Raw genomic sequence first — 25,978 nt, forward strand, 5'->3', positions numbered from 1 at the left:
ACAAATAAACCTGTTGGACTTTAAGCTGGTGTTGTGAGATTTCTTTCTGTTTTTATCGCCCGCAAATCCATCCCATCCCCATTTGATAGAATTTTTCTGTGGAGTACGACCGCCATCTCCTGACCATTGCCAGTATTGCACCTCGGTTCAGCGCTTCTGTGTTTTTTATTTCCCAGGCACCGCATGCAAATCCCACCCTCTTCACAAACCCCCATCCCACTCTTCACATCCCACCTTCTTCACAAATTAACTCACCGTCCTGGGGACAGGCGGGGGAGGTTAGAACATAGAACAGTACAGCACAGTACAAGCCCTTCGGCCCTTGATGTTGTGCTCAGCCTTGTCCAATCCCAAGATCGAGCTATCCCACTCCCTAAAGGGAGGTTAGATCTCCCTTTTCCACAGAGAAAAAAAACACGTTTTTCCTGTTTAATCTTTTTGTATGGGAATTATATGGGAATCCGTCACATGGTGATTAGCACTGCTGCCTCACAGTGCTGAGAACCCGGGTTCGATTCTCCCAGTTTGGGTCACTGTCTGTTGATTTTGCACGTTCTCCCCGTGTCTGTGAGGGTTTCCTCTCCACAGTCTGAAAGACGTGTTGATTAAGTGCATTGACCTGAACAGGCGCCGGAATGTGGTGACTGGGGGAATTTCACAGTAACTTCCTTGCAGCGTTAAGGTGTTAATTCCTCACTTGCGACTAATAAACTTTAACCTTCCAGTTCTGGCAATAATTGCCTTACATTTTGATGCAGGCACAGCAAATGCAGTTTGTGATACCAAATAAACCTGTTGGACTTTAAGTTGATGTTGTGAGGTTTCTTACTTTGAATACAAAGGATCACTGATCTGAAACATGAATTCTGCTCTTTCCCCTCCATCTGCTGACTGTTGCTAAAATTTTCTGATTAACACGTGGAATTTGTAGCATCTGCAGTGTCACCGTGAATCACATTTCTTTCACAGGGGTGGCACAGTGGCTGGCACTGCTGCTTCACAGCGCGGGAACCCGAGTTCAGTTCCTGCCTTGGGTCACTGTCTGTGTGGAGTTTGCATGTTGTCTGTATGGTTTTTTCTCCCACATTCCAAAAAAAATGTGCTGGTTAGGTGCATTGACCTGAACAGGCTGTGGCAACTACGGGGAATTTCACAGTAACTTCACTGCAGTGTTAATGTAAGCCAACACTACCGAGTTCAAGAAATTAAAGGAACTTTTAAAGAGTGGGGCAAAAATTGCTGTCAATCTATACCACAAGAAACCAAATGAAATGTCAATTCCTCATTTTTATAAAATATTTATATTCCTGGCATGTGAATGTCGCTGTCAAGTTCAACATTTATTATCCAAATGTAATTGTTAATGAACTGAGTGACTTGCTCTGCCATTGTTGAGGCAATGTGGCCGACTATTAGGAGTCAGCCACAGGATTGTGGGTCTGGGGACGCATGTACTTTAGAAATTGCCCAGGCGCATGGGTTTTAGAAATCCCCAGGACATCTCAAGCAATGTCTGCGCAAAGCATGAGGAAAGCGACAATCTTCTTGTGATATTTCTCTCATTGATTACACATCCGCTTCACAGCACAAAGGACCCGGGTTCAATTTGGCTTTGGACAACTGTCTACGTGGAGTTTGCTCATTTCCCCCATATCTGTGTGGGTTTTGTCTGGAAGCTCCAGTTTCCTCCCACAGTCCAAAGATGTGCAGGTTCGGTGGATTGGCCATGCTACGTTGCCCCTTAATGTTGCAAGAGACGCAGGATTAGCATGGGAATTGTATGAGATTATGGTTCAGGGCGGGCAAGAGGGCCTGGGTAGGATGCTCTGCCAGAGAATCGATGCAGATTTGATAGGCCAAATGGCCTCTTCTGCACAGGCCTTGCTGGGGTCATAATGATATAAGCAACAAAAACAATACTTTTCACTGTATACTAATACATGTGACAATAATAAATCAAATTAAGTAAGAGGAGACCATTCGGTCCATCCCTTCCATTTTGACAGAAAAAAAGCAAACCAGTCTAATGCCACATTCTCGCTCTTGCATGCTTTCTCTGTGTTGTAGGTAAAATAATATCTCGAAGACCGTTAGTGAGTCAAAATACAGCGGTTTTATTACAAAGCTTTGGGAGAAACTGGTTCCAACCAGGACTACCAGACTTTTCATAGAAGACAAACACCAGTGGGCATTTATCCACTATGAGCTCCAGCAGGAATCACGATTCAAAGTTCCAATTGCAGCCAGACCTTCGGGTCCTCGTTCCTTGGTCGTGATTCAGCCCCAGATTTAATCAGGAATTACAGTCCTGCAGTCATGACACAGTCTTCGATGTGGTCATGATTCAAACCCCTTCTGCAGCAGTACTGGCATCCCTGTCTTTGAAGTTACTTGTGCGATCGTGGCTGTCCCAGAAGGACTCCTCCTGTTAAAAGCTGGTTTCGTGATCTGCCATCAGCAGTTTTCAAAAGCCGGTATCGTAAAACTACCATCTATGTGACGATGTCCAACTAACACAAATAGGTAAGATTTGCAAAGTCTACAAAATGGCAGCCACATTAAACTATCTGTCTTTATAAAAATGAGAGTTAAAGCAAGTAACACATGAACAAATAACTTATATTAATGCCAGGAGCCGTATAAGCTTGAGAAGATCAGTCATGATGAAGGGTTATGTTTTGTGACATATTCTAGATACAAAATCCATTATTAACCCTTTCCCTACTTCATCTGTAATATACAAAACTTAAAATGTTGTACTCTTTTAATTTAATGGATGTTTTCTGCTAAGATCTCAGGCAGTGAGTTCCAGACACAATCACTCTCTGAATGAAAGAACTAACTCCAGAACTGTCTTTTATTGCTTCCATAAATTTATTGAGTGGACTCTCAGAGGCTTTTTCCCAGGGCTGAACTGGTTGCCACAAGAGGACACAGGTTTAAGGTGCTGGGGAGTAAGTACAGAGGAGATGTCAGAGATAAGTTTTTAACTCAGGGAGTGGTGGGTGTGTAGAATCGGCTGCCAGCTGTAGTGGTGGAGGTGGATTCGATAGGGTCTTTTAAGACACTTTTAGATAAGTACATGGAACTTAGTAAGATAGAGGGTTATAGGTAAGCCTAGTAATCTCTAAGATAAGGACATGTTCAGCACAACTTTGCGGGCCGAAGGGCCTGTATTGTGCTGTAGTTTTTCTACGTTTCTATGTTCTAAATTACAGGGAAATTAATGTTTCAGTTGTGAACACTCTCAGCTCTAAGTCAGAACAAAGTGAATTTCAATCCTATCGCTGGACGTTGGCATCTCAGTCCTCAGCAAAGATGCTCCTGGTGCAGGCGCAGTGGCCAATTCTGAACTGAACATGTTTCTCACTGGACCATGGCGGATTGGGAATTAGACATGCGCATTGTGGTCTCACCGTGGGGCGGGGACACACACGTAGCTCACTGCTGCAAGCTCACAGCCACGCTGTGTGGCTGCTGCTCTTTCTGGGGAGCGGTGAACTGGGGTCCGGGATTGGAAAGAAGTTGGGGATTTTAATGGAGGGTAAAAGAGGAGGCGGACTGGGTTTTATAAACATTCAGCGGCAAGGTTAACCCAAAAATAAGAGCATATCGATCCCAGGATTGCATCAAACTTTCTGTACCGGCCTCTTTCTGTGCTGTAGGGTTTCTATGATTCTATGACTTCAAGAGACTTGGATGAAGGCAAGGTCAAAATGATTGATTTTGAGGAAGCTTTTAGAAATAAAGTGGGCGGCACGGTAGCACAGTGGTTAGCACTGCTGCTTCACAGCCCTAGGGTCCTGGGTTCGATTCCTGGCTCGGGTCACTGTCTGTGTGGAGTTTGCACATTCTCCCCATGTCTGCGTGGGTTTCCTCTGGTTTCCTCCCAATGTCCAAAGATGTCTGGGTTTGGATCTCCACACCATTAGGTTGATTGGCCGTGCTAAAAATTGCCCCTTAGTGCCCTGGGATGTGTAGGTCAGAGGGATTAGAGGGTAAATGTGTCGGGATAGGGGGTAGGGCCTGGGTGGTTGGTGCAGACTCGATGGGCTGAATGGCCTCTTTCTGTACTGTAGGGTTTCTATGATTTCTTTCTATGATTCAAACCCGGGCGGTCATTGCGCGGCTGTCTTTCTGCCGTTAGACCCCAGTTACCGGCTGCTGGCAATGAGCAGCAGGGCGCATGCGCGCTAACCCTGCACCAGGTATGTTTGGAATTTCTATCCTGGACTCGCAGCCCTGGCTTTTGGAAACTCCTTTTGCAGGGGATTGGAAGGGGAGCATTCTTGCAAAGCTGAAACCAACGGAAATGTTTGACTCTTAATTTTTATTTTGGACTGACTTTATTGCAGGATATGTGAAAACCAGGATTAAAAGATGCTAATCCCAAATCAAACTTCAGATCCAAACCTGACACAGTCACGTGATTCATCAGATCCCGAATGTAAGCGTGTCTGTGGAGAAATATTCTGGAAACAGGGAAAAGCAATGACAGGGAGGAATTTGAAAGGAGGAATGAGAATTTTAAATTGAGTTGCCGCTTAACCCATTGTGTTCTGTGCTAACATCAGCGTTCCATAATAAAAGCCAAAGATTTATGAAACACTGTTTGGTCTCTATCTCTGACTGACTTACTGCTGGGGTGCCATGGTTACACTGAACAAGGATTAGACTGGGGAAACATCTCTGGCTTGTGTTCAATATCAATCTTCCACCATCCGATTCGGTCACTTGAACTGGACAGGAATTACCGTGAAGGGGAGAGTGCTTGGAATTGTAGATAAGTGTTGGATTCCTGCTTCCTATCCTCCCACACAAGATCTTGTCCATCAATGTGCAGAGAACACTATTTGCAAAGCTTCTCTAATGGAAGCTTAATCATTTCAGCAGAACAAAAGAGTCAGTAATGCATCAATGAATACTGGCCCATTTAGAGGCTGTGGACATTATCAACCAGCTGTTTGCTAAACCAAATGGAATACTGAGAGAGAATTGCTTTCATTGATTTCTGAACAGGTCAATCTGATACATATTGACATTATAGAACTGTCGCAAGCTGCATTGATGTTTCCTTATTATCCTGATTCCAGTGCTTTAATTAAACTAGTTTGGCAGGAGCGGTGGTACCCAAAGCAGTGGGGAGTCAAAAGAGAGGGCACAGAAGTTAAAGAGAGCGCATTAAACGAGGACAGCACTAATGGCACACTGGTTAGCACTGCTGCCTCACAGCACCAGGGACCTGGGTCCAATTCCTGGCTTGGGTCAGGGTCTGTGCGGAGTCTGCACATTCTCCCTGTGTCTGCACCCTGGGTTTCCTCCGGGTGCTCTGGTTTCCTCCCATGGTCTGAAAGACGTGCTGGTTAAGTGCATTGTCCATGCTAAATTCACCCTCAGTGTACCCAAACAGGTGCCAGAGTGTGGTGACTGGGGGATTTTCACAGTAACTTCATTGCAATGTTAATGTAGGCCTACTTCTGACTAATAAATAAACTTTAATTTTAAATAGTTATGACAGTGTTAGTAATCCTAGTACTAGGCAGATCAGGCAAAAGGAGGAAAGGGAGCAAGGGAAGTCCAGATTAAACTGCATTTATTTCAATGCAAAGAGGCCTGACGGACAAGGCAGATGAACTCAGAGCATGGATGGGTACAATGGACTGGGATATTATAGCTATTACTGAAACATGGCTAAGAGAGGGACAGGACTGGCAGCTCAAGCACTACTCTTAGCAGTGTGGAGGATCAGAAGGACAATGGGGTCCGAGTCCATAGGACTCTTAAATAGGCCTCGCAGGTGGAGGATGTGGTCAAGAAGACTTATAGTGTACTGGCCTTCATTAATCAAGGGATTGAGTTTAGGAGTCAGGAGATAATGCTGCAGCTGTATAAGACCCTTGTCAGACCCCACATGGAGTACTGTGCGCAGTTCTGGTCGTCTCATTACAGGAAGGATGTGGAATCTATAGAAAGGGTGCAGAGGAGATTTACAAGGATATTGCTTGGATTGGATGGCATGCCTTATGAGGATAGGTTGAGAGAGCTAGGTTTTTTCGCCCTGGAGAGATGAAGATTGAGAGGCAACCTGATAGAGGTTTAGAAGATGTTGAGAGGTATAGATAGGGTGGATTCTCAGAGGCTATTTCCCAGGGCTGAAATGGTCACTACGAGAGGACACAGGTTTAAGGTGCTGGGGAGCAGGTACAGAGGAGATGTCGGGGTAAGTTTTTCACTCAGAGGGTGGTGAGTGAGTGGAATCGGCTGCCGTCGGTGGTGGTGGAGGTGAACTCGTTGGGGTCTTTTAAGAGGCTTCTGGATGAGTATATGGGATCTAATGGGATTGAGGGTTATAGATGGGCCTGGTAGGTAGGGATATGATCGGCACAACTTGTGGGCCGAAGGGCCTGTTTGTGCTGTAGTGTATATTCCAGCTGTATATTCTATGTTGTCAATGTGCCAGGGTACAGATGCTGTAGGAAAAATAGACCAGCAGGTAAGAGAGGAGGGGGAGTTGCACTTTTGATTAGGCAAAACAACACGGCAGTACTGAGAGAGGATATTTCTGAGGGTTTGCCCACTGAGTTTATATGGGGAGAACTGAGAAATAAAAAGGTAAAAATCACTTTGATTGTTGTACTATAGGCTCCCAAATAGTCAGTGGAACATTGAGGAGCAAATATATAAGGAGATTACAGATAGCTCCAAGAAAAATAGGATGGTATAAACAGGGGATTTTAACTTTCCCAATATTGACTGAGACAACCATAATGTTAGAGTCTTGGATGGATAGAAATTTGTTGAGTGTATTCAGGAGGAATTCCTCATTCAGTATGTGGCTGGCCTGAGTAGAGAGGGGGGCAAAACTTGCCTTCTTCTTGGGAAATAAGGAAGGACAGGTGACAGAAGTGTTCATGAGGGATTACTTTGGGACCAGTGACCATAATTCCATTAGTTTTAAGATACCTATGGAGAACGATAGGTCTGGCCCAAAAGTTAAAATGCTAAATTGCAGCAAGACCAATTTTGATGGCATCAGACAGGAGCTTTCAAAAGTTAATTAGGGAAGTCTGTTGGCAGGCAAAGGGACATCTGTTAAGTGGAAGGTTATAAAAGGGATTATCAGAATGAGCGGGATAGCTTGATCTTGGGTTCAGACACAGCTTGGCACAACATCGAGGGCCGAAGGGTCTGTAATGTACTGTAATGTTCTATGTTCTATTAAAGAGATCTAGGGATACAGGTTCATAGTCCTTGAGAGTGGAGTGACAGGTGGACAGAGTGGTGAAGAAGACATTCATCATATTTGGTTTCATTGGTCAGAACTTGAATAGGGGGGTAGAGACGTCTTGTTGAAGTTGTACAAGACATTGGTAAGGCCACACTTGGAATACTGCGTACAATTCTGGTCACCCTATTATAAAAAGGATATTATTAAACCAGAAAGAATGCAGAAAAGATTTACTAGGATGCTCCCAGGACTTGATGGTTTGAGCTTTAAGGAGAGGCTGGATAGATTGGGACTTTTTTTTCTTGAGCGTAGGAGGCTTAGGAGTGATCTTATAGAGGTCTATAAAATAACGAGGGGCATAGGTCAGCTAGATAGTCGATATCTTTTCCCAAAGATAGAGGAGTCTCAAACTAGAGGGCATAGGTTTAAGGTGAGCGGGGAGAGATACAAAAGGATCCAGAGGGACAACTTTTTTATACAGACGGTGGTGAGTGTCAGGAACAAGCTGCCAGGGATAGTGGTAGAGGTGGGTACAATTTTGCTTTTCAAAAGTCTTTAAACAGTTACATAGGTAAGATGGGTGTAGAGGGATATGGGCCAAATGGGGACTTGCTTATTGGTTTAAAAAAAGATTGGCATGGATAAGTTGGGCCGACAGGCTGGTTTCCATGCTGTAAACCTCTGACTCCGTAATTGGAAGCATGAGACAGGGCCATTTCGAGTAGTGTGACTGAGATGGAAACCCATTCTTGGAGATAGCACAGATATGGTCAGAAGGTGAGGTAGTGATGAAACATTTCACAGTAGTTGTGAACAGTCTGGTTTGGCCTCAGACAGTTGGTGTCTATGGAGCAGCAGGGTCTGAAGACAATTACTTCAGTCTTCACAATATTTAAATAGAGCAAATCTCCACTAAAGTAAAAATAAAGTTTATTTATTTATTTACCTATCACAAGTAGGCTTATGTTCACACTGCAAAGAAGTTACTGCGAAAATGCCTGGTTGCCACACTCCGGCACCTGTTCGGGTACACTGAAGGAGAATTTAGCATGGCCCAATTTGCCTAACCTGCACATCTTTGGTCTGTGGGAGGAAAGTGGAACACGCTGACATAGGGAGAATGTGCAAACTCCACACAGACATTGACCCAAGCCGGGTATCGAACCCAGGTCCCTGGTGCTGCGAGGTAGCAGTGCTAACCAGTGTTCCACCGTGCCATCCATTAACCCCAGAACTGAATGTCAGACAAGTCAAGATGGAGGGTACCTGGAGGTGATGGTGTTTGCAAACAGCTGATCCTGGTGGTGGAGTTTGAGGGGTTTGGGAGATTCTGTCAGATTTTTCATCAGAAAGTTAATCCCTCACTTTCATCCTCTGCCACACTCATATTGCTGTTTCTCTTTCTGTCTTTGTCACTTTTTCTTGATATCTGCTGTGATAGAGGACAGAATCTTATGTAAGTCCAGATCGGATGAGAGATTCCCTGAAAGACACTAGTGAACCAGTTTGGTTTTACAACAATCCAAAAGCTTCCACGGTCACTTTTTTCTAATGTCGGCCACACAGATTTCCAGATCCATTCAGCTCAGTTTTACTTTGTGTTTTTATGGGTTCTCTCTCACACCCTTTTTTCCTGTTTTAAATCAATTTCACAGAGTTTTAGAAGGGGAGCCTTTGCAGTCAGGAAATTGAAACTGGACATCAATTCAGGCATCAGACAGAGTTGTCCAATTTATCATAACCTGAATATAATCGGCCTTTGAACACGGAAGGAAAATGCACTGTTCAAGAGGGAAGAAATCATGGAAATGATTTCTGTAAGGAGGGATTCAGAAAAAAAACACCGAAATCCAACATCTTTATAGGGGCAATGGGCAGCAGGACACATGCCCCAGGCAGCAGATTTGATTTATTGTCACATGTATTCATATACAGTGAAAGGTATTGTTTCTTGCACGCTATACAAACATAGCATACCGTACGTAGGGAAGGAAAGGAGAGAGTGCAGAATGTAGTGTTACAGTCATAGCTAGGGTTCAATTTAATGCGAGGTAGATCCACTCAGAAGTCTGATGGCAGCAGGGAAGAAGATGTTTTTGAGTGGGTACATGTCCTCAGAATTTTGTGTCTTTTTCCTGATGGAGGAAGGTGGAAAGGAGTGTGTCCGGAACGCATGGGTCCTTGATTATGTTGACTGCTTTTCCAAGGCAGCAGGAAGCATAGACAGTGTCAATGGATGGAAGGTTGGTTTGAGTGATGAACTGAGCTTCATTCACAACGCTTTGTAGTTTATTGTAGTATTGGACACAGCTGGAGCCAGAGGGTAGCAGTGGAAGGATATGTTTTTGAATGGAGGGCTGTGACAAGTGGTGTTTCTCAGGGATTAGTGCTTGAACTTTTGCTGTTAGTAATATATATATATTAATATATAAAAATGATTTGGAGGAAAATGTGACTGGATTGATTAGTAAGTTGTGATGACACAAAGGTTGAAGGATTTGCAGATAGCGATGTGGACCGTCAGAGGATGCAGCAGGATATAGATCTGTTGGAGACTTGGGTGGAGGGATGGCAGATGTAGTTTAATCCAGACCAATGTGAGATAATGCATTTTGGAAGGTCTAATACAGATAGGAAATATACAGTAAATGGCTGAACCCTTAAGAGTATTGATAGGCAGAGGGATCTGGGAGTACAGGTACACAGGTCACTGAAACTGGCAATGCAGGTGGAGAAGGTAGTCAAGAAGGCATACGGCATGCTTGCCTTCATCGGCCAAGGCACTGAGTTTAAAAACTGGTAAGTCATGTTGCAGCTTTATAGAGCATCAGTTAGGCCGCACTTGTTCAATTCTGGTCGCCGCACTGGCAGAAGGGTCTGGAGGCTTTGGAGGGGGTACAGAAAAGATTTACCAGGATAGTGAGACATGACCTCCCACATACAAAAGCATGATGTTTGTTGCTAACAAGGCCATTCAGTCCCAAATGTGTATGAATCCTATTCCTAAGAATCTTATCCAACGATTTCACTATCACTGATGTCAAGCTCACTGGCCGATAATTATTGGGTTATCCTTGCTACCCTTCTTAAATAATGGGACAACATTGGCTATCCTCCAATCCTCTGGATTTCTCCAGTGGCCAATGAAGAAACAAAGATTTCTGTTAGAGGCCTAGCAATTTCATCTCTTCTCTCCCTCAGTAATCTGGGATAGATACCACCTACCTCAATGCTTTTTATCTCACTTAACCCTTCCTCCTCATAATGATGACTTATCCTAAAAATTTACACATCCCTCCAAGACACCATCAATTGATGTGCCCCTCTCCTTTGTGAATACTGATGCAAAGTACTCATTAAGAACCTCACCCATTTCCTTTATTCTACACATAATTTCCGTCCTTTGTCCTTAAGCGGACCAACTCTTTCTGTAGCTGCCCTCTTGCTCCCAATATATCTATAGAATGTCTTGAGATTCTCCTTAATCCTGTCAGCCAAGGAATTTTGTAACCCCTTTTTGCTCTCCTAATTCCCTGTTTGAGCTCTTTTCTATTTTCCCTGTATTCTTCAAATATTTCATCTATATTTATTTGCCTATACCTCATGTATGCATCCTTTTTCTTTTTGACAAGACTCACAATTGCCCTGGTCATCTACAGTTCTTGAATCCTGCCTTCCCTGTCCTCCCTTTTCATGCTTATTCTGCATTCCAATCAACTGCTCCTTAAGACTCCCAAATGCAAAATGTGGATTTACCCTCAAACAGTCTCTCCCAAACAACAGCCTCCAAATCCTGCCTGATTTGGTTGTAGTTAGCCTTCCCCCAATTTAGCACGTTCACACTAGGACAACACTCCTCTTTTTCCATCAGTATTCGAAAGCTTATGGAATTGTAGTCACTGTTCACCACATATGAGAGGACACAGGTTTAAGGTGCTGGGGAGTAGGTACAGAGGAGATATCAGGGGTAAGTTTTTGACTCAGAGGGTAGTGGGTGAGTGGAATTGGCTGCCATCGGTGGTGTTGGAGACAAATTCGATAGGGTCTTTTAAGAGACTTTTGGATGAGTACATGGAACTTAATAGAATTGAGGGTTATAGGTAAGCCTAGTAGGTAGGGATATCATTGGCGCAACTTGTGGGCCGAAGGGCCTGTTTGTGCTGTAGCTTTTCTATGTTCCCCCACTGCAACTGTGATGACCTGGCCGGGCTCATTCCCTACTATGAAGTCTAGTATAGCCTCCTCTCTAGTTGGGATATTCACATATTGTTTTAAAAACACTTTCCTAGACACACTTAACAAATTCCTCACCATCTGGATCCCGGTGAATATGTGGAAAATTAAGTCTGCCATTACAACAGCCTATTATAAACGACCTAGATGAGGGTGTCGAAGCATGGATTAGTAAATTTACTGACGACACCAAAGTTGGAGGAATTGTAGACAGTGAGGATGGATGTTACAGTTTGCAGAGGGACATAGATAAGCTGCAGAACTGGGCCGAGAGGTGGCAGATGGAGTTTAATACGGAAAAGTGTGAGGTGATTCACTTTGGTAAGAATAACAGGAGTGCAGAATATAGGGCTAATGGAAGGACTCTTAATAATGTTGATGAGCAGAGAGATCTTGGGGTACATGTGCATAGATCCCTGAAAGTTGGCACCCAGGTTGATAAGGTTGTTAAGAAGGTGTATGGTGTGTTAGCTTTTATTGGTAGAGGGACTGAATTTCGGAGCCGTGAGGTCATGTTACAACTGTACAAAACTCTGGTGCGGCCGCACTTGGAGTATTGCGTACAGTTCTGGTCGCTGCATTATAAGAAAGTTGTGGAGGCATTGGAAAGGGTGCAGAGGAGGTTTAGCAGGATGTTGCCTGGTATGGTGGGAAGGTCTTATGAGGAAAGGCTGAGGGACTTGAGATTATTTTCATTGGACAGGAGAAGGTTACGAGGTGACCTGATTGAGGCATACAAGATGATCAAAGGATTGAATAGGGTGGACAGTGAGAGCCTTTTACTCCGGATGGTGATGGCTAACACAAGGGGACATAGCTTTAAATTAAGGGGTGGTAATTATAGGACGGATGTCAGAGGTAGGTTCTTTACTCAGAGGGCAGTAAGGTCGTGGAATGCCCTGCCTGCAGCAGTTGTGGACTCGCCAACTTTAAGGGCGTTCAAATGGTCAGTGGATAGGCATATGGATAACATTGGAATAGTTTAGGTTAGAGGGTCATTAGATTGGTTCCACTGGTTGGCACAACATCGAGGGCCGAAGGGCCTGTACTGCGCTGTAATGTTCTATGTTCTATTATTTCTATATCTGTCCAGAATCTGCTTAGATATCCATTCCTCTGTTCCTCAACTTTCTGTGGGCTGTTGAGAGGCCTGTAGTACATCCCCATCATAGTGACTGCCCCCTTCCTGTTTCTGTTCCATCAACGTGTTCGCACTGATGAGAATCCATTCAGATGCTCTCACTGTGGGTCATCTGACCTCACTAAACAGCAGCGCACCCACACTGGGGAGAGACTGTTTATCTGCTCTGAATATGGGAAGAGATTCCCTGATTCATCAAGCCTGAGTAGACACCAGTGCATTCACACTGGGATGGGAACTTGGAAGTGAAGCTGTTCACATACTGATCCTTCTGTGTGGTGGAGTTTGAGGGTTTGGAAGATTCTATCAATGTTTTTCTTGAGTTGTAGATCTATAAGTTTCCTCCTCTTTATCTTTCCTCTCGCATCTCCCCCTCTATGTTCTCCCAGAGATATTGTAGAGGGATGGATATCAACTAGCTTGTCAGGGGAATGGGAAGCTGAAAGGTGGCCCAAATTTGAAGGAAGTAATGTTGGGAACAGAAAGTGATAATGGGACTAGAATGCAGGAGAAACAAAACAAAGCATTGAGTATGTGCCAATTGTGGAACGGTGTCAGAAAGATAAAGAAAGTGAGAACAGAATACCATTGCAATCTAGAAAAAATACATCAACATGGACTGTAGGTATGTAAAAATGAAATGTGATCAGACAAATGTGGGTCCATTACATGCAGAGAATTCATACTGGGGAATAGAGAAATGGCAGAGAAGCTAAATGATTATTTTGTATGTATTTTCACTGAGGAAGATACAGGAAATCTTCCAGATGTAGAGACCATGGGACTATGAAGAATGTAGAGTTAAAGGAAATTAGTATAAGTGAGAAGTTTGTATTGGAGAAATTAATGGGATTGAAAGCTGAAAAGCCCCTGGGGCCTGACATTCTACATCCCAAGTGGTTGCTACAGAGATACTGGATACATTGACGATCATCTTCCAAAATTCTATAGCTTCTGGTATGTTTCCTGAAGATTGGAAGGTAGCAAATGTCAGCCCCCTATTTAACAAGGGAGGGAGAGAGAAAACAGGGAACTATAGATCTGGTAGCCTTACATCAGTGGTAGGGAAAATGCTGGAATCTGTAATAAAGAATGTGATAAATTAAAACTTGGGCATAGTTGGCACAGGTTTACAAATGGGAAATCATGTTTGAGAAACAAATTTAATGAAAGAAAGTCAATGAATGAAGTATATTTGGACTTTCAGAATGCTTTTGACAAAATCACCCACAGGAGGTTTATTAGCAAAATAAAAACACATGGGATAGCAGGCAACACATTGGCAGGGATTGAAGACTGGTTAACAGGCAGAAAAGACAGTCAGAATAAGCGGGTCTTTCTCACATTGGCAGGCTGTGGCGAGTGAGGTACCACAAGGGTCAGTACTTGAGCCCCAACTGTTCACAATATATTTCAGTGATTTGGATGTGGGGACCAAATGTAATATTTCCAAGTTGCGGATGATGCGAAGCTAGGCAAGGATGTGTTGTGAGGAAGATGTAAAGTGGCTACAGGAGGTTTGGACAGACTCAGTGAATGGGCAAGAAAATGGCAGATAGAATACAATATGGAAAAATGTGAGATAATTCATTTTGTTAGAAGGAACAGCTGCGCAGAATATTTCCTAATGGTAAGAAATTAGACAGTGTAGATGTATAAAGGGACCTGGGTGTCCTTGTCCATAAGTCATTGAAAGCTAACATGCAAGTGCAGCAAATGATTAGGAAGGCTAATGGAATGTTAGCCTTTCTCACAGAAGATCTGAGTGCAGCAGTAAAAGAATTCTTCATTCAGTTCTGCAGCAGCTTGGTTTAACTGCAGCTGGAGCACTGTCTGCAGTTTTGGTCTCTTACTTCAGAAAAGATCTGACTGCCACAGAGGGGGAGCAACAACTGTTCCCCAGGATGGCGGGACAGCACTGTGATGAGAGATTGGGCAAACTGGGCCTGTATTCTCTGGAGTTTTGAAAAATGAAAGGTGATCTAACTGACTGTTACAAAATACTTAAATACCAGTGAGTTCACAAGTTACTGAATGTTGATCGCTTCCAAATCAATAACTTTAGAGTGACAGCCATTTTATAACCTGAGTCAATGTTACTCAGTATTGTAAACAAATATGGTCAAAACCCACTTTGAGCTGACCCAAAAACAATTTAAAAACCAAACCAATTACTGTATTATCAGAAACCAGCCAGATTTGTCAAAAGAGCTTTAATTGTGAGACAATTAAAAGAATAATAATTTGATCAATAAGCTTATAAATAATGTTGGTAATATAACTTATAACACAAAATCTGTAATGTTTATATTTTATAACCATACATGTTTAAGCTGTAAAATGATGTTTTTTACTCCAGTCTGGACAGATAGATTGCAGCTCTTGACAAGCTACATTCAGTTGTATCATGAATAAATCTTTATTTGAGCTGTCTGATCTTACAGTAAGGCTCTGTTTTCAAACATCAGGAGATGCTAGCAGTTGTCAGGAGACAATTATAAATCAGCCGAGTCACATTAACCAATTACTGTTCAACCCTTAACTCTATGTCTTATTTTGAGTTAGCCTAAGAGACAGCATTGTTTCAAGGTTAAGATCCCATGTGTCATTCACTAAAACCAACAGGTTAGTTCTTATCTCACAAAAGCCAAATTATAGACCAATTTACTATTTCCAACAACCTGGCTAATCCAGTTTGCAACATCTTTTAAATATAGAAGTTTTGAGAAGCTGTTTTTGTTAGTGTTTTCCACATTTTGGGATTATAACTTTACCCTTTCAACTTGATGCACCGAGGGAGTTGTGAGAAGTCTGTTCAATTGTTAAAGCTAAGGTTTCCCCACTTATTGTTAATTACTGCTAATTAACACATTTTTATCTTTCTGACTTGTTACCTTTCTACATTAAATTGTTTAATATGTCTTTTGAATTCAACAACTAAAGTGTTCATTTTTGCTAGATGGTTAAAGTTCTTTAAGTTTATTTATTAGTCACAAGGCTTACACTATTCTGCAATGAAGTTACTGTAAAATTCCCTTGGTCACCACACCCTAGCGCCTGTTCAGGTCAATGCACCAGACTTTCAGACTGGGAGGAAACCCATGCAAACACAGGGAGAATGTGCAAACTCAACACAATGACTCAAGCTGGGAATCGAACCTGGGTCCCTGGTGCTGTGATCTAGTATTGCTAACCACTGTTCCACCGTGCATCTTGTTAAATTTGAATTGATTTACACTTATGGATTTATTGCAACCTGTACCCCATAATTCAAAGTGCCGACTGTGGCAGAGGCCACTCTCTGTAATAGACTGTACAGTGAGGTGTGTTAGCTTGTACATCGACTGGGAAAATAATGAGGACGTTCTTGATCAGAATAATGATCTTTTAAATATCCCACATGAAATACATTTGGTTAATATTTTATTTTTTAATTGTATAAGAATCTCCAGTGCCTATCATTGGGTCAGAGAAACTCTGTTAATTTTCACACACTGTGCATGGAACCTCAAACTTCTGCTCCTACTTCAATATTAATCTTCTTATCTGAGTGTTTCTGAAAGTAAATTGGATAATTTCTTGAAAAGCAGAAATCTCAGGATTATTTAGAAACACAAGGGAATTTATTACCAACTGTGAGGTCTTTGATAAAAGCTGCCATTAGTGCCATGGGTGGAATGGCCTCCTGCTTGAGCTGCATAATTTTACAATTTGTAAAATCAAATCACTTTGGAAATTCACAAGGAAATCCTGCAGTGCAGAAAGAGATCATTCGGTCCATCAAGTCTGCAGCAACTCTCTGAAAGAGTATCCCACCTGAAAGAGGTCCACTTCACGGCCTTGTCTCAGTAACCCCTCCCATCGTGAATTTAGTTAATCCAGCTACCTGCTTATCTTTGGCCACTGAGGGAGAGTTTATCGTGGTCAATCCACCTAACTACACATCTTTGGAGTGTGGGGAGGAAACTGAAGCAAACACAAGGAAGAACGTGCAACCTGCACAAGACCAGAATCCTAATTAGAAACATAGAAACCCTACAGTGCAGAAAGAGGCCATTTGGCCCATCGAGTCTGCACTGACTACAATCCCACCCAGGCTCTAACCCTATATCCCTACATATTTACCCACTAATCCCTCTAACCTACACATCTCAGACCAGTAAGGGGCAATTTTAGCACGGCCAATCAACCTAACCCGCACATCTTTGGACTGTGGGAGGAAACCGGAGCACCCGGAGGAAACCCACACAGACACAGGGAGAATGTGCAAACTCCACACAATGACCCAAGCCGGGAATCGAACCCTGGTCCCTGAAGCTGTGAAGCAGCAGTGCTAACCACTGTGGTGCTGTGCCACCCACAAAGTAATTGGACTCTGAGCTGAGTGTCTTTCTCAGTCAGTTCAGAGTGGATTGACTCAGCAATTTGATGTGTTGAATTTTGCTGTTTCAGGATTGTTACATTGCAGAATGTGATCCATCCTCAGCTGGCGCAGGCGCGAAGGGTGAAATTGGACATGCGCAGTGCGGTCTCTGGCGGGCGCATGCGCAGTGTTGGTGCCGCTCCAGTCCGGAGGCGGTTACCTGGGCTCCCGAATCGGAGAGAAATCGTGACTTTTTGACGGGTAACGGAGGCGGTGGAGTGGGTGGGGAGGCTTCGTAAGCACCCGGTGCGGACGTTAAACCCAGAAAGAGAGCATTTCCGGCCCGCGGGATTGAATCAAACCCGGGCAGTCGTTGCGGGGCCGTCAGAGCCCCTGGTCACCGGCCGCCATCTTTGTCGGAGCGGTGGACAGGAGCAGGGCGCATGCGCGCTCATCCTGCCCCGGGCAGCAGGAGGAGAGGATGTTGTGCATTTCTATCCTGGACACACACTGATGGGTTTGGACACTCCTGTTACAGGGGATTGGAAGGGGACCATTTACACACAGAAAAATCAGCCCAAGGTAAATGTTTGCCTCTTAAATTTATATTCTGGAATGACAGTGATGTTTTTCTTACAGGACATTTGAAGATCAGGATTTAAAAGGTGAAGCATTCAAAACAGATTGAAACCTGACAGAGTCACTCCCTTCATCAGAACCTGAATGTAAGTGTGCCTGAGGGGAAAAAAAGAATGCGTGAATGGAAATAGGAAAGAGCAATGTTATGGAGGGATTTGAAAAAGTAGAATGAAAATTTTAAAATTGTGTTGCTGTATCTGTTGCTGCTGAATCCGTAATCAAGGAGAAAATAGCGAGGCATCTTGAGAAGAATTGTTTGATAGAGCAGACGCAGCCTTGGTTTCGTTAAGGGGAAGTTGTGTCTGACGAATTTATTGGAATTCTATGAGGGTGTGTCTAGTGCGGTGGATAGAGGGGATGTAGTGTTTCTCGATTTTTCAGAAGGCGTTTGATAAGGTGCCGCACAAAAGGTTGTTACAGAAGGTTAGGGGGCATGGATTTGGGGGTAGGGTGTTAGCGTGGATAGGGGATTGGCTGTCAAATAGGAGGCAGAGAGTGGGTGTCAATGGGTGCTATTCGGATTGGCGGTTGGTGACTAGTGGAGTGCCCCAGGAATCGGTGCTGGAGCCTCAGCTATTTACCATTTATATAGATGATCTGGAGGAGGGAGCTGAGTGTAAGGTGTTGAAATTTGCTGATGACACAAAGATAAGTGGAAAAGCAAATTGTGCGGAGGGTGTGGAAAGTCTGCAGAGGAATCTAGATAGGCTGAGCGAGTGGGCGAGGACCTGGTAGATGGAATACAATGTTGGCAAGTGTGAGGTTATCCACTTTGGTAGGAATAATGGTAGGGAGGACTCTACTTACAGGGCGAAAAGCTGCAGCATGCTACGGTGCAGAGGGATCTGGGGGTCCTCGTGCATGAGTCGCAAAAACCCAGCCTACAGGTGCAGCAGGTGGTCAGGAAGGCAAATGGGATGCTGGCCTTCATAGCGAGGGGGATTGAATATAAAAGTAGGGAGGTCTTGCTGCAACTGTACAGGGCACTGGTGAGGCCGCAGCTGGAGTACTGTGTGCAGTTTTGGTCGCCGCACTTGCGCAAGGATATTTTGGCCTTGGAGGGAGTGCAGAGGAGGTTCACTAGGCTGATACCGGACTTGAGGGGGTTGAGCTATGAGGAGAGGCTGAATAGACTGGGCTTGTACTCGTTAGAGTTTAGAAGGATGAGGGGAGATCTCATTGAGACATATAAGATGATGAAAGGGATGGATAGGGTAGAGGTGGAGAGGTTCTTCCCGCTCAGAAAGGACAGTAGGACTAGAGGGCACAGCCTCAAGATAAGGGGGGGGGGGGGGGGGGGGGGGGGCGCAGTTTAGAACAGAGTTGAGGAGGAATTTCTTCACTCAAAGGGTGGTGAATCTCTGGAATTCTCTGCCCGTTGAAGTGGTGGAGGCTACCTCGCTAAATATATTTAAGATGCGGGTAGATAGGTTTTTGGTAGGCAAGGGGATTAAGGGTTATGGGGGGAAAGTGGAACTGAGCCACTTCAGATCAGCCATGATCTTGTTGAATGGCGGGGCAGGCTCGAAGGGCTAGATGGCCTACTCCTGCTCTTATGTTCCTACGTTCTTATGTTTAATTTGGATCCTGTGTAGGTCAGTGATGGTTGAGTGAATGGGACTCAGTACGGAGAATTTAGGCAGCAGAGATGTCACTGATATGGAGATCAGTTCGAATCGTGGTTATGTGATTGGACATAGAACCCTTAAGCTGCAGTGTGACCATCTCTCTGAATGTGTCACCCATGTAACTCTCAGCTTCATGTATGCCCCACAGTGATTCCAGCCGCTGCTCAAGTTCTGAAATCTGAACTCGGGTTTCTGTAGCTCACAGCAGTTCCTGTACACGTGGTCGTCCAGGACACCGGTGGTGTCTATGAATTTGCACCATGACCTTTCTGACTCGATATTACAGGATACGCATTTCACTGCACTGAGCTGCCTTGTAATGCCTTAACTTTACTCCTCTTGCATTAACTCTATTTTGGATTATGTGTACGTACTTTACTACGTTGGCCGTAACAGCATGGTGGCACAGTGGTTCGCACTGCTGCCTCACAATGCCAGGTTCAATTCCAGCCTAAGGTCTCTGCCTGTGTGGAGTTTGCACTTTCTACCTGTCTCTGTGTGGGTTTCCTCCGGGTGCTCTGGTTTCCTTCCACTGTAGTCATGATGTGGGTATGCCGACTAAAACCTGGTGTTGTCAGACTTTTTACTGTGTTCCTCCCACTGTCCAAAGATGTGCGGGTTAGGTTATACATCAGGGTAAATGTGTGGGGTTATGGGAATAGGACCTGGGTGGGATTGTGGTCAGTACAGACTTGATGGGGCAAAATGGCCTTCTGTGCTGTAGGGATTCTGTGACCTCTATCACTTCTTTATTCCACATGCTAGATTTTTACACACTGTCTCTTACACTGAGCACTTAGCAGCCAATCAACTTCCCAATTTCCTGTGATCACACAGTTGTTTTGTTTTCCCATTGCTGCCTCTCAGCTCTGAAATACTCAGCAAATAACTAGCCTCTTTCTCTGCAGCAGGGCAAGACCACTTTCTGAAGGCCGAAAAATGTTATCTTTCCCTATGTACTGAATCCCCTCTTTGATCCAAATTCCAGAATATATTCACTCCATTTGTGTCTCACTGTTATCAGCACTGCTGCCTTACATTGGCAAGGACCCAGGTTCAATTCCCACCTCAGGGAACTGTCTGTGTGAAATTTGAATGTTCTTCCCCTGTCTGTGTGGTTTTCCTCTGGGTGTTCTGCTTTCCTCAAGTTTATCACCAGTTCAATGTGGGAGACTGTTCGAGTCTAGATGAAATATTGAATGAATTGAATTTCATCCTGGACTTAGGAATTACAGGATATTAGAAGATCATGATTAAAATATGGAAAACACAAACCAAACATTGTGGGTTAGGTTGATTGGTCATGCTAAATTGCCATGATGTGGAGATGCCGGCGTTGGACTGGGGTACACACTAAGAAGTCTGACAACACCAGGTTTGAGTCCAACCGATCTATTTGGCCTTCTGTGCCGGAGAGAGTTCTCCATTCACCTGACGAAGAGGTTAACCTCGAAAGCTTGTGAGTTTACTATCAAATAAATTGGTTGGACTTAAACCTGGTGTTGTCAGACTACTTACCATGCTAAATTGCCCAAGAATGTCCAAAGATGTGTAGGTTAGGGAGAATTAGTGAGGTAAATATGTGGGGTTATGAGGAAAAGGCATGGGTAAAATGCTCTGTGGGTGCAGACTCAGTGGGCTGAATGGCCTCCTTCTGCACTGCAGCAGTTCTATGATTATAAGTGTGCCTGTGGGAAAAGGAGTCAAACATCTGTGTGACTGGAAATGGGGAAGAGCAATGTCATGGAGAGATTTGAAAAGAAGGCTGTGGATTTTAAATTGAGTTGCGTTTAACAAGGAACCTGTGTGGGTCAGTGAGGACAATGTGATGGGTGAGTGAAAAGGATATAAGCAATAAAGGTGTCAATAATATGGAGAGATGCTGGAAATGTAGTCATGGAAGTGGACATTAGGCTGTGGTATGACTATCCTTCAATGTCTAGGACATTAATAGTGTCTTTATTACAGGAACTCAGCTGCCTTGTTTTGTCTGAATATTACTGCTATCGCATTAACATTTCTATTTTGAATTACTTGTATTACCTCACTATATAGGCCCTAACTTTACCTTATTCAAGAGCTAATTTTTCACACACTGCCCCTTACCCTGAGCACCGGCCAATCAATTTCCCAGTTTCTTGTGATCACACAGTTTTGTTTTCCCACTGCCGCTTCACAGAAGCTGAAGTACTCACCAAATAACCAGCCTCTTATCCTGCAGCAGGGCAAGACTACTTTCTGAAAGGTTAACAAGTGAATGAAATCAAAAGACCAACACTTTCCCTATTAACCAAATCCCTACTTTGATATAAATTCCCAAATATACTCACACCAATAGTGTCTCACTCAGGGTGAGTTCTCTCTCTGCTTGTGTGCCACTTACTTGTCCAGAAACCTGCCTGGAAGCTCAGCGTGGGGTAAAATAAGGCACCAAATTTTGTGAACAGTTGGTTCTGCCTCAGACATTTGCCGGGGAGAGAAATGGGGCCAGAGTCTATGGAGTGGAGATTGTAGCGGGACTGAGGACAATGGTCATCAGGCTTCCCAATATTCAAATTCATGAAATGTCTGTTCACCCAGTACTGAATGTCAGACAAGTCAGGACAATGTATGACTTGGAGAGAGTTTACAATAGGGACATAAACCTGCTACCTTGGTCCTTTTAGGTGCTGGAGGTTGTGGATTTGGGAAACTCTGCAAGATCTGCTTTAGTTGTAGTTCATAAGACATAGGAGCAGAATTAGGCCATTTGGCCTATCAAGGGAATGGTATTAAAAAGTAGAACCGACAAGGTGGTTATCTCTGGGCTACTGCCTGAACCGAGTGCAGATGGGCATAGGGTTGATAGGATTAAGGAAGTGAATGGGTGGCTCAGGGATTGGTGTGGGAGGAATGGGTTTGAATTTATGGGGCATTGGCATCAGTATTGGGGTAGGTGGGACCTGTTCGGGCGGGATGGGGTTGGTCTGAACCGTGCTGGGACCAGAGTCCTGGCGAATCGAGTAAAGAGGACTGTCGACAGAGCTTTAAACTAATTGCGGGGGGGAGGGTGCGAGGGTAGGTGACATTACGGGGTCTAAAGTTAAGGATAGGGTACAGGTAAGGGTAGAGGCCGAGGATGTCCCAATAATAGAGGGAGTAGGGGGCGTGAGTATGGTTGGTGGCGTTGCGGCAAATAGGGTCCAGGTGAAGGCTGGGATGAAAGCGCTTTATCTGAATGCACGAAGCATTCGGAATAAAGTGGATGAGCTGGTGGCACAGATTGGCACAAATGGATATGATCTGGTGGCCATTACAGAGACGTGGCTGCAAGGTGACAGGGACTGGGAGCTGAACGTCCAGGGGTATCAAGTGTTTAGGAAGGATAGGCAGGAGGGAAAAGGAGGGGGGGTGGGGTGCGAAGCTCTGCTGATTTAAGGATAGCAAAAAGTCTGACAACACCAGGTTTTAGTCCAACCTATTTATTTGATAATATACTCACAAGCTTTCGAGGGACTGCCCCTCAAAAGCTTGTGAGTATATTATCAAATAAATAGGTTGGACTAAAACCTGGTGTTATCAGACTTTTTACTGTGTTTACGCCAGTCCAACGCCGGCATACCCACATCATGATTAAGGATAGCATCAGGGTGGTAGCAAGGAATGATATTGGAGCCAAGGAGCAGAAAGTGGAATCGTTATGGGTAGAGATTAGGAACAGCAAAGGGAGGAAGACGCTGGTGGGTGTCGTCTATAGGCCCCCGAATAATGATCTGGAGGTGGGGCGGGCTGTTAACGCGCAAATAAGTGCGGCGTGCAGGAATGGGACGGCCGTAGTTATGGGGGATTTCAATCTACATATTGATTGGTCGACCCATGTTGGACGTGGTGGGCTCGAGGAGGAGTTCTTGGAATGCTGCTGGGATAGTTTCCTTGAACAGTGTGTGTTGGAGCCGACGAGGGAGCGAGCTATCTTGGATTTGGTGTTACGTAATGAGGCGGGTAGAATTAGGGACCTTGCGGTGAAGGATCCTCTTGGGGAGAGTGATCATTGTATGGTGGAGTTTCTGGTGCAGATGGAGGAGGAGAAAGTGGGTTTCCGGACGCACGTCCTTTGTTTGAACAGAGGGGAGTACGGTAGGATGAGAGAAGAATTGGCGAATGTGGACTGGGGGAGCACGTTGGAAGGTAGGTCTGCTGAGGAGCGGTGGAGGATCTTTAAGGAGATCTTTCTTGGTGCTCAGCAGAAATTTATTCCAATGGTCAAAAAGGACAGTAGGAGGAGAGGTAATAAGCTGTGGATAACGAAGGAGGTGAAGGAAAGTGTTAAATTAAAAGCGGAGGCGTTTAGAGTAGCTAAGAGTAGTGGGCGAGAAGAGGATTGGGAGAGGTTTAAATGTCAACAAAGATTGACAAAAAAGTTGATAAAGAAGGGAAGGAGAAACTATGAAGTTGGGCTAGCGCTTAATATAAAAAAGGATAGCAAGAGTTTTTATAAATATATAAAAAGGAAGAGGCTGGCTAGGGTGAACATTGGTCCCTTAGAGGATGAGAAGGGGGACTTAGTGGTAGGGGATGGGGATATGGCTAAGGTCTTGAATAACTTTTTTGTTTCTGTCTTCATGGAGGAGGACGTGAATAATTTGCCGGGTGTTAGAGATGGAAAGGTGGTAGGACTGGAGGGTATTAATGACATTACTGTTACTAGAAAGGCGGTGCTCTACAGACTGGAGGGGCTGATTGCGGACAAGTCGCCAGGACCGGATGGAATGCATCCGAGGGTTCTGAAAGAAATGGCGGAGGTGATAGTGGATGCCTTGGTGGTTATTTTCCAGACGTCGCTGGATTCCGGGGAAGTGCCGAAAGATTGGAAAACGGCTAATGTTACGCCGTTGTTTAAGAAGGGTGCCAGGCAAAAGGCAGGGAATTATAGGCCAGTTAGTTTAACGTCTGTTGTACGTAAAATGTTAGAATCCGTCATCAAGGAGGAAATAGCGAGGCATCTTGAGGGGAATTGCTTGATAGAGCAGACGCAGCACGGTTTCATTAAAGGGAAGTCGTGTCTGACAAATTTACTGGAGTTCTATGAGGATGTGTCTAGGGCGGTGGATAGAGGAGAGCCGGTGGATGTGGTCTTTCTTGATTTTCAGAAGGCGTTTGACAAGGTACCTCACAAGAGGTTATTGCAGAAGGTCAGGGGACATGGAGTTGGGGGTAGGGTGTTAGCGTGGATAGAGGATTGGTTGTCAAATAGGAGGCAGAGAGTGGGGGTCAATGGGTGCTATTCGGATTGGCGGATGGTGACTAGTGGAGTGCCCCAGGGGTCGGTGCTGGGGCCTCAGCTATTTACCATTTATATAGATGATCTGGAGGAGGGAACCAAGCGTATGGTGTCGAAATTTGCTGATGACACCAAGATTGGTGGAACGGCAAATTGTGCGGAGCGTGTGGAGAGTCTACAGAAGGATCCAGATAGGCTGGGCGAATGGGCCAGGAACTGGCAAATGGAATTTAATGTTGGCAAGTGCGAGGTGGTCCATTTTGGTAGGAAGGATTATTACTTACGTGGCGAAAAACTGCAGCAGGCGACGGTGCAGAGGGACCTCGGGGTCCTTGTGCATGAGTCGCAAAAACCCAGCTTGCAGGTGCAGCAGGTGGTCAGGAAGGCTAATGGGATGCTGGCCTTCATAGCGAGGGGGATTGAATATAAAAGTAGGGAGGTCTTGCTGCGGCTGTATAGGGCATTGGTGAGGCTGCAGCTGGAGTACTGTGTGCAGTTTTAGGCGCTGTACTTACGCAAGGATATTTTGGCCTTGGAGGGAGTGCAGAGGAGGTTTACTAGGCTGATGCCAGAGTTGATGGGGTTGAACTATGAGGAGAGGCTGAATAAACTAGGCTTGTACTCGTTAGAGTTTAGAAGAATGAGGGGAGATCTCATTGAGACGTATAAGATGATGAATGGGTTGGATAGGGTAGAGGTGGAGAGACTCTTTCCGCTCAGAAAGGATAGTAGGACTAGGGGGCACAGCCTCAAGATAAAGGGGGGGGCGGTTTAGAACGGAGTTGAGGAGGAACTTCTTCACTCAAAGGGTGGTGAATATCTGGAACTCTCTGCCCGTTGAAGTGGTGGAGGCTACCTCGCTAAATATTTTTAAGACGCGGGTTGATGGGTTTTTGATAAGAGAGGGGATTAAGGGTTATGGGGAGAGGGCGGGAATGTGGAACTGAGCCACAACAGATCAGCCATGATCTTATTGAATGGCGGGGCAGGCTCGAAGGGCTAGATGGCTTACTCCTGCTCCTATTTCTTATGTTCTAAGTACGTTCCGCCATTTGATCATGGCTGATAAAACTCTCATCCCCATTCTCCTGCCTTCTCCCCATAACCTTTCAACCCATTACCAATTAAAAATCTGTCTTAACTCCTCCTTAAATTTACTCCCTGGCCCATCATCCACCACACTTTGGGATAACGAATTCCACAGATTCACAGCCCTTTGGGAGAAGTAGTTTCTCCTCAACTCTATTTTAAATTTTCTACCCCTTATTCTAAGACTATGACTACTCATCCTTGAATGCCCCACCAGGAGAAGCATCCGTGCCACATCTACTATATCCATACCTTTTATCATCTTATGTAGCTCAATTTGAGCTCCCTTCCTCCTTGTAAATTCCAGGAAGTATAGGCCTAAACTGTTCAATCTCTCTTCATACGACAAACCACTCATCTCTGGAATCAATCTAGTGAACCTCCTCTGAACTGCGTC

The 25,978-nt window shown here is 44.6% G+C and overlaps 1 protein-coding gene and 1 long non-coding RNA gene across 2 annotated transcripts in view; one reads left to right on the plus strand and one right to left on the minus strand.

Annotated features, from left to right (window-relative positions):
- LOC145363509 (uncharacterized) overlaps nucleotides 1-25,978 on the plus strand; it is a 137,558-nt gene that overhangs the window by 104,715 nt on the left and 6,865 nt on the right. The window contains 1 exon segment of the mRNA XM_080218704.1: nucleotides 17,055-17,260. Within this exon segment, the coding sequence (XP_080074830.1) occupies nucleotides 17,055-17,260 (206 nt within the window).
- On the minus strand, nucleotides 2,121-17,409 carry LOC145335605 (uncharacterized). Its single transcript, XR_013885278.1, has 3 exons — nucleotides 17,186-17,409; nucleotides 8,495-8,660; nucleotides 2,121-2,510 (listed from the first exon to the last, which is right to left on the minus strand). It is a non-coding gene; the product is annotated as an uncharacterized LOC145335605 (long non-coding RNA).

The sequence above is a fragment of the Carcharhinus amblyrhynchos genome, unplaced genomic scaffold (assembly GCF_965287045.1).
Source record: "Carcharhinus amblyrhynchos unplaced genomic scaffold, sCarAmb.v2.hapA scaffold_39, whole genome shotgun sequence".
Classification (NCBI taxonomy): Eukaryota; Metazoa; Chordata; class Chondrichthyes; order Carcharhiniformes; family Carcharhinidae; genus Carcharhinus; species Carcharhinus amblyrhynchos.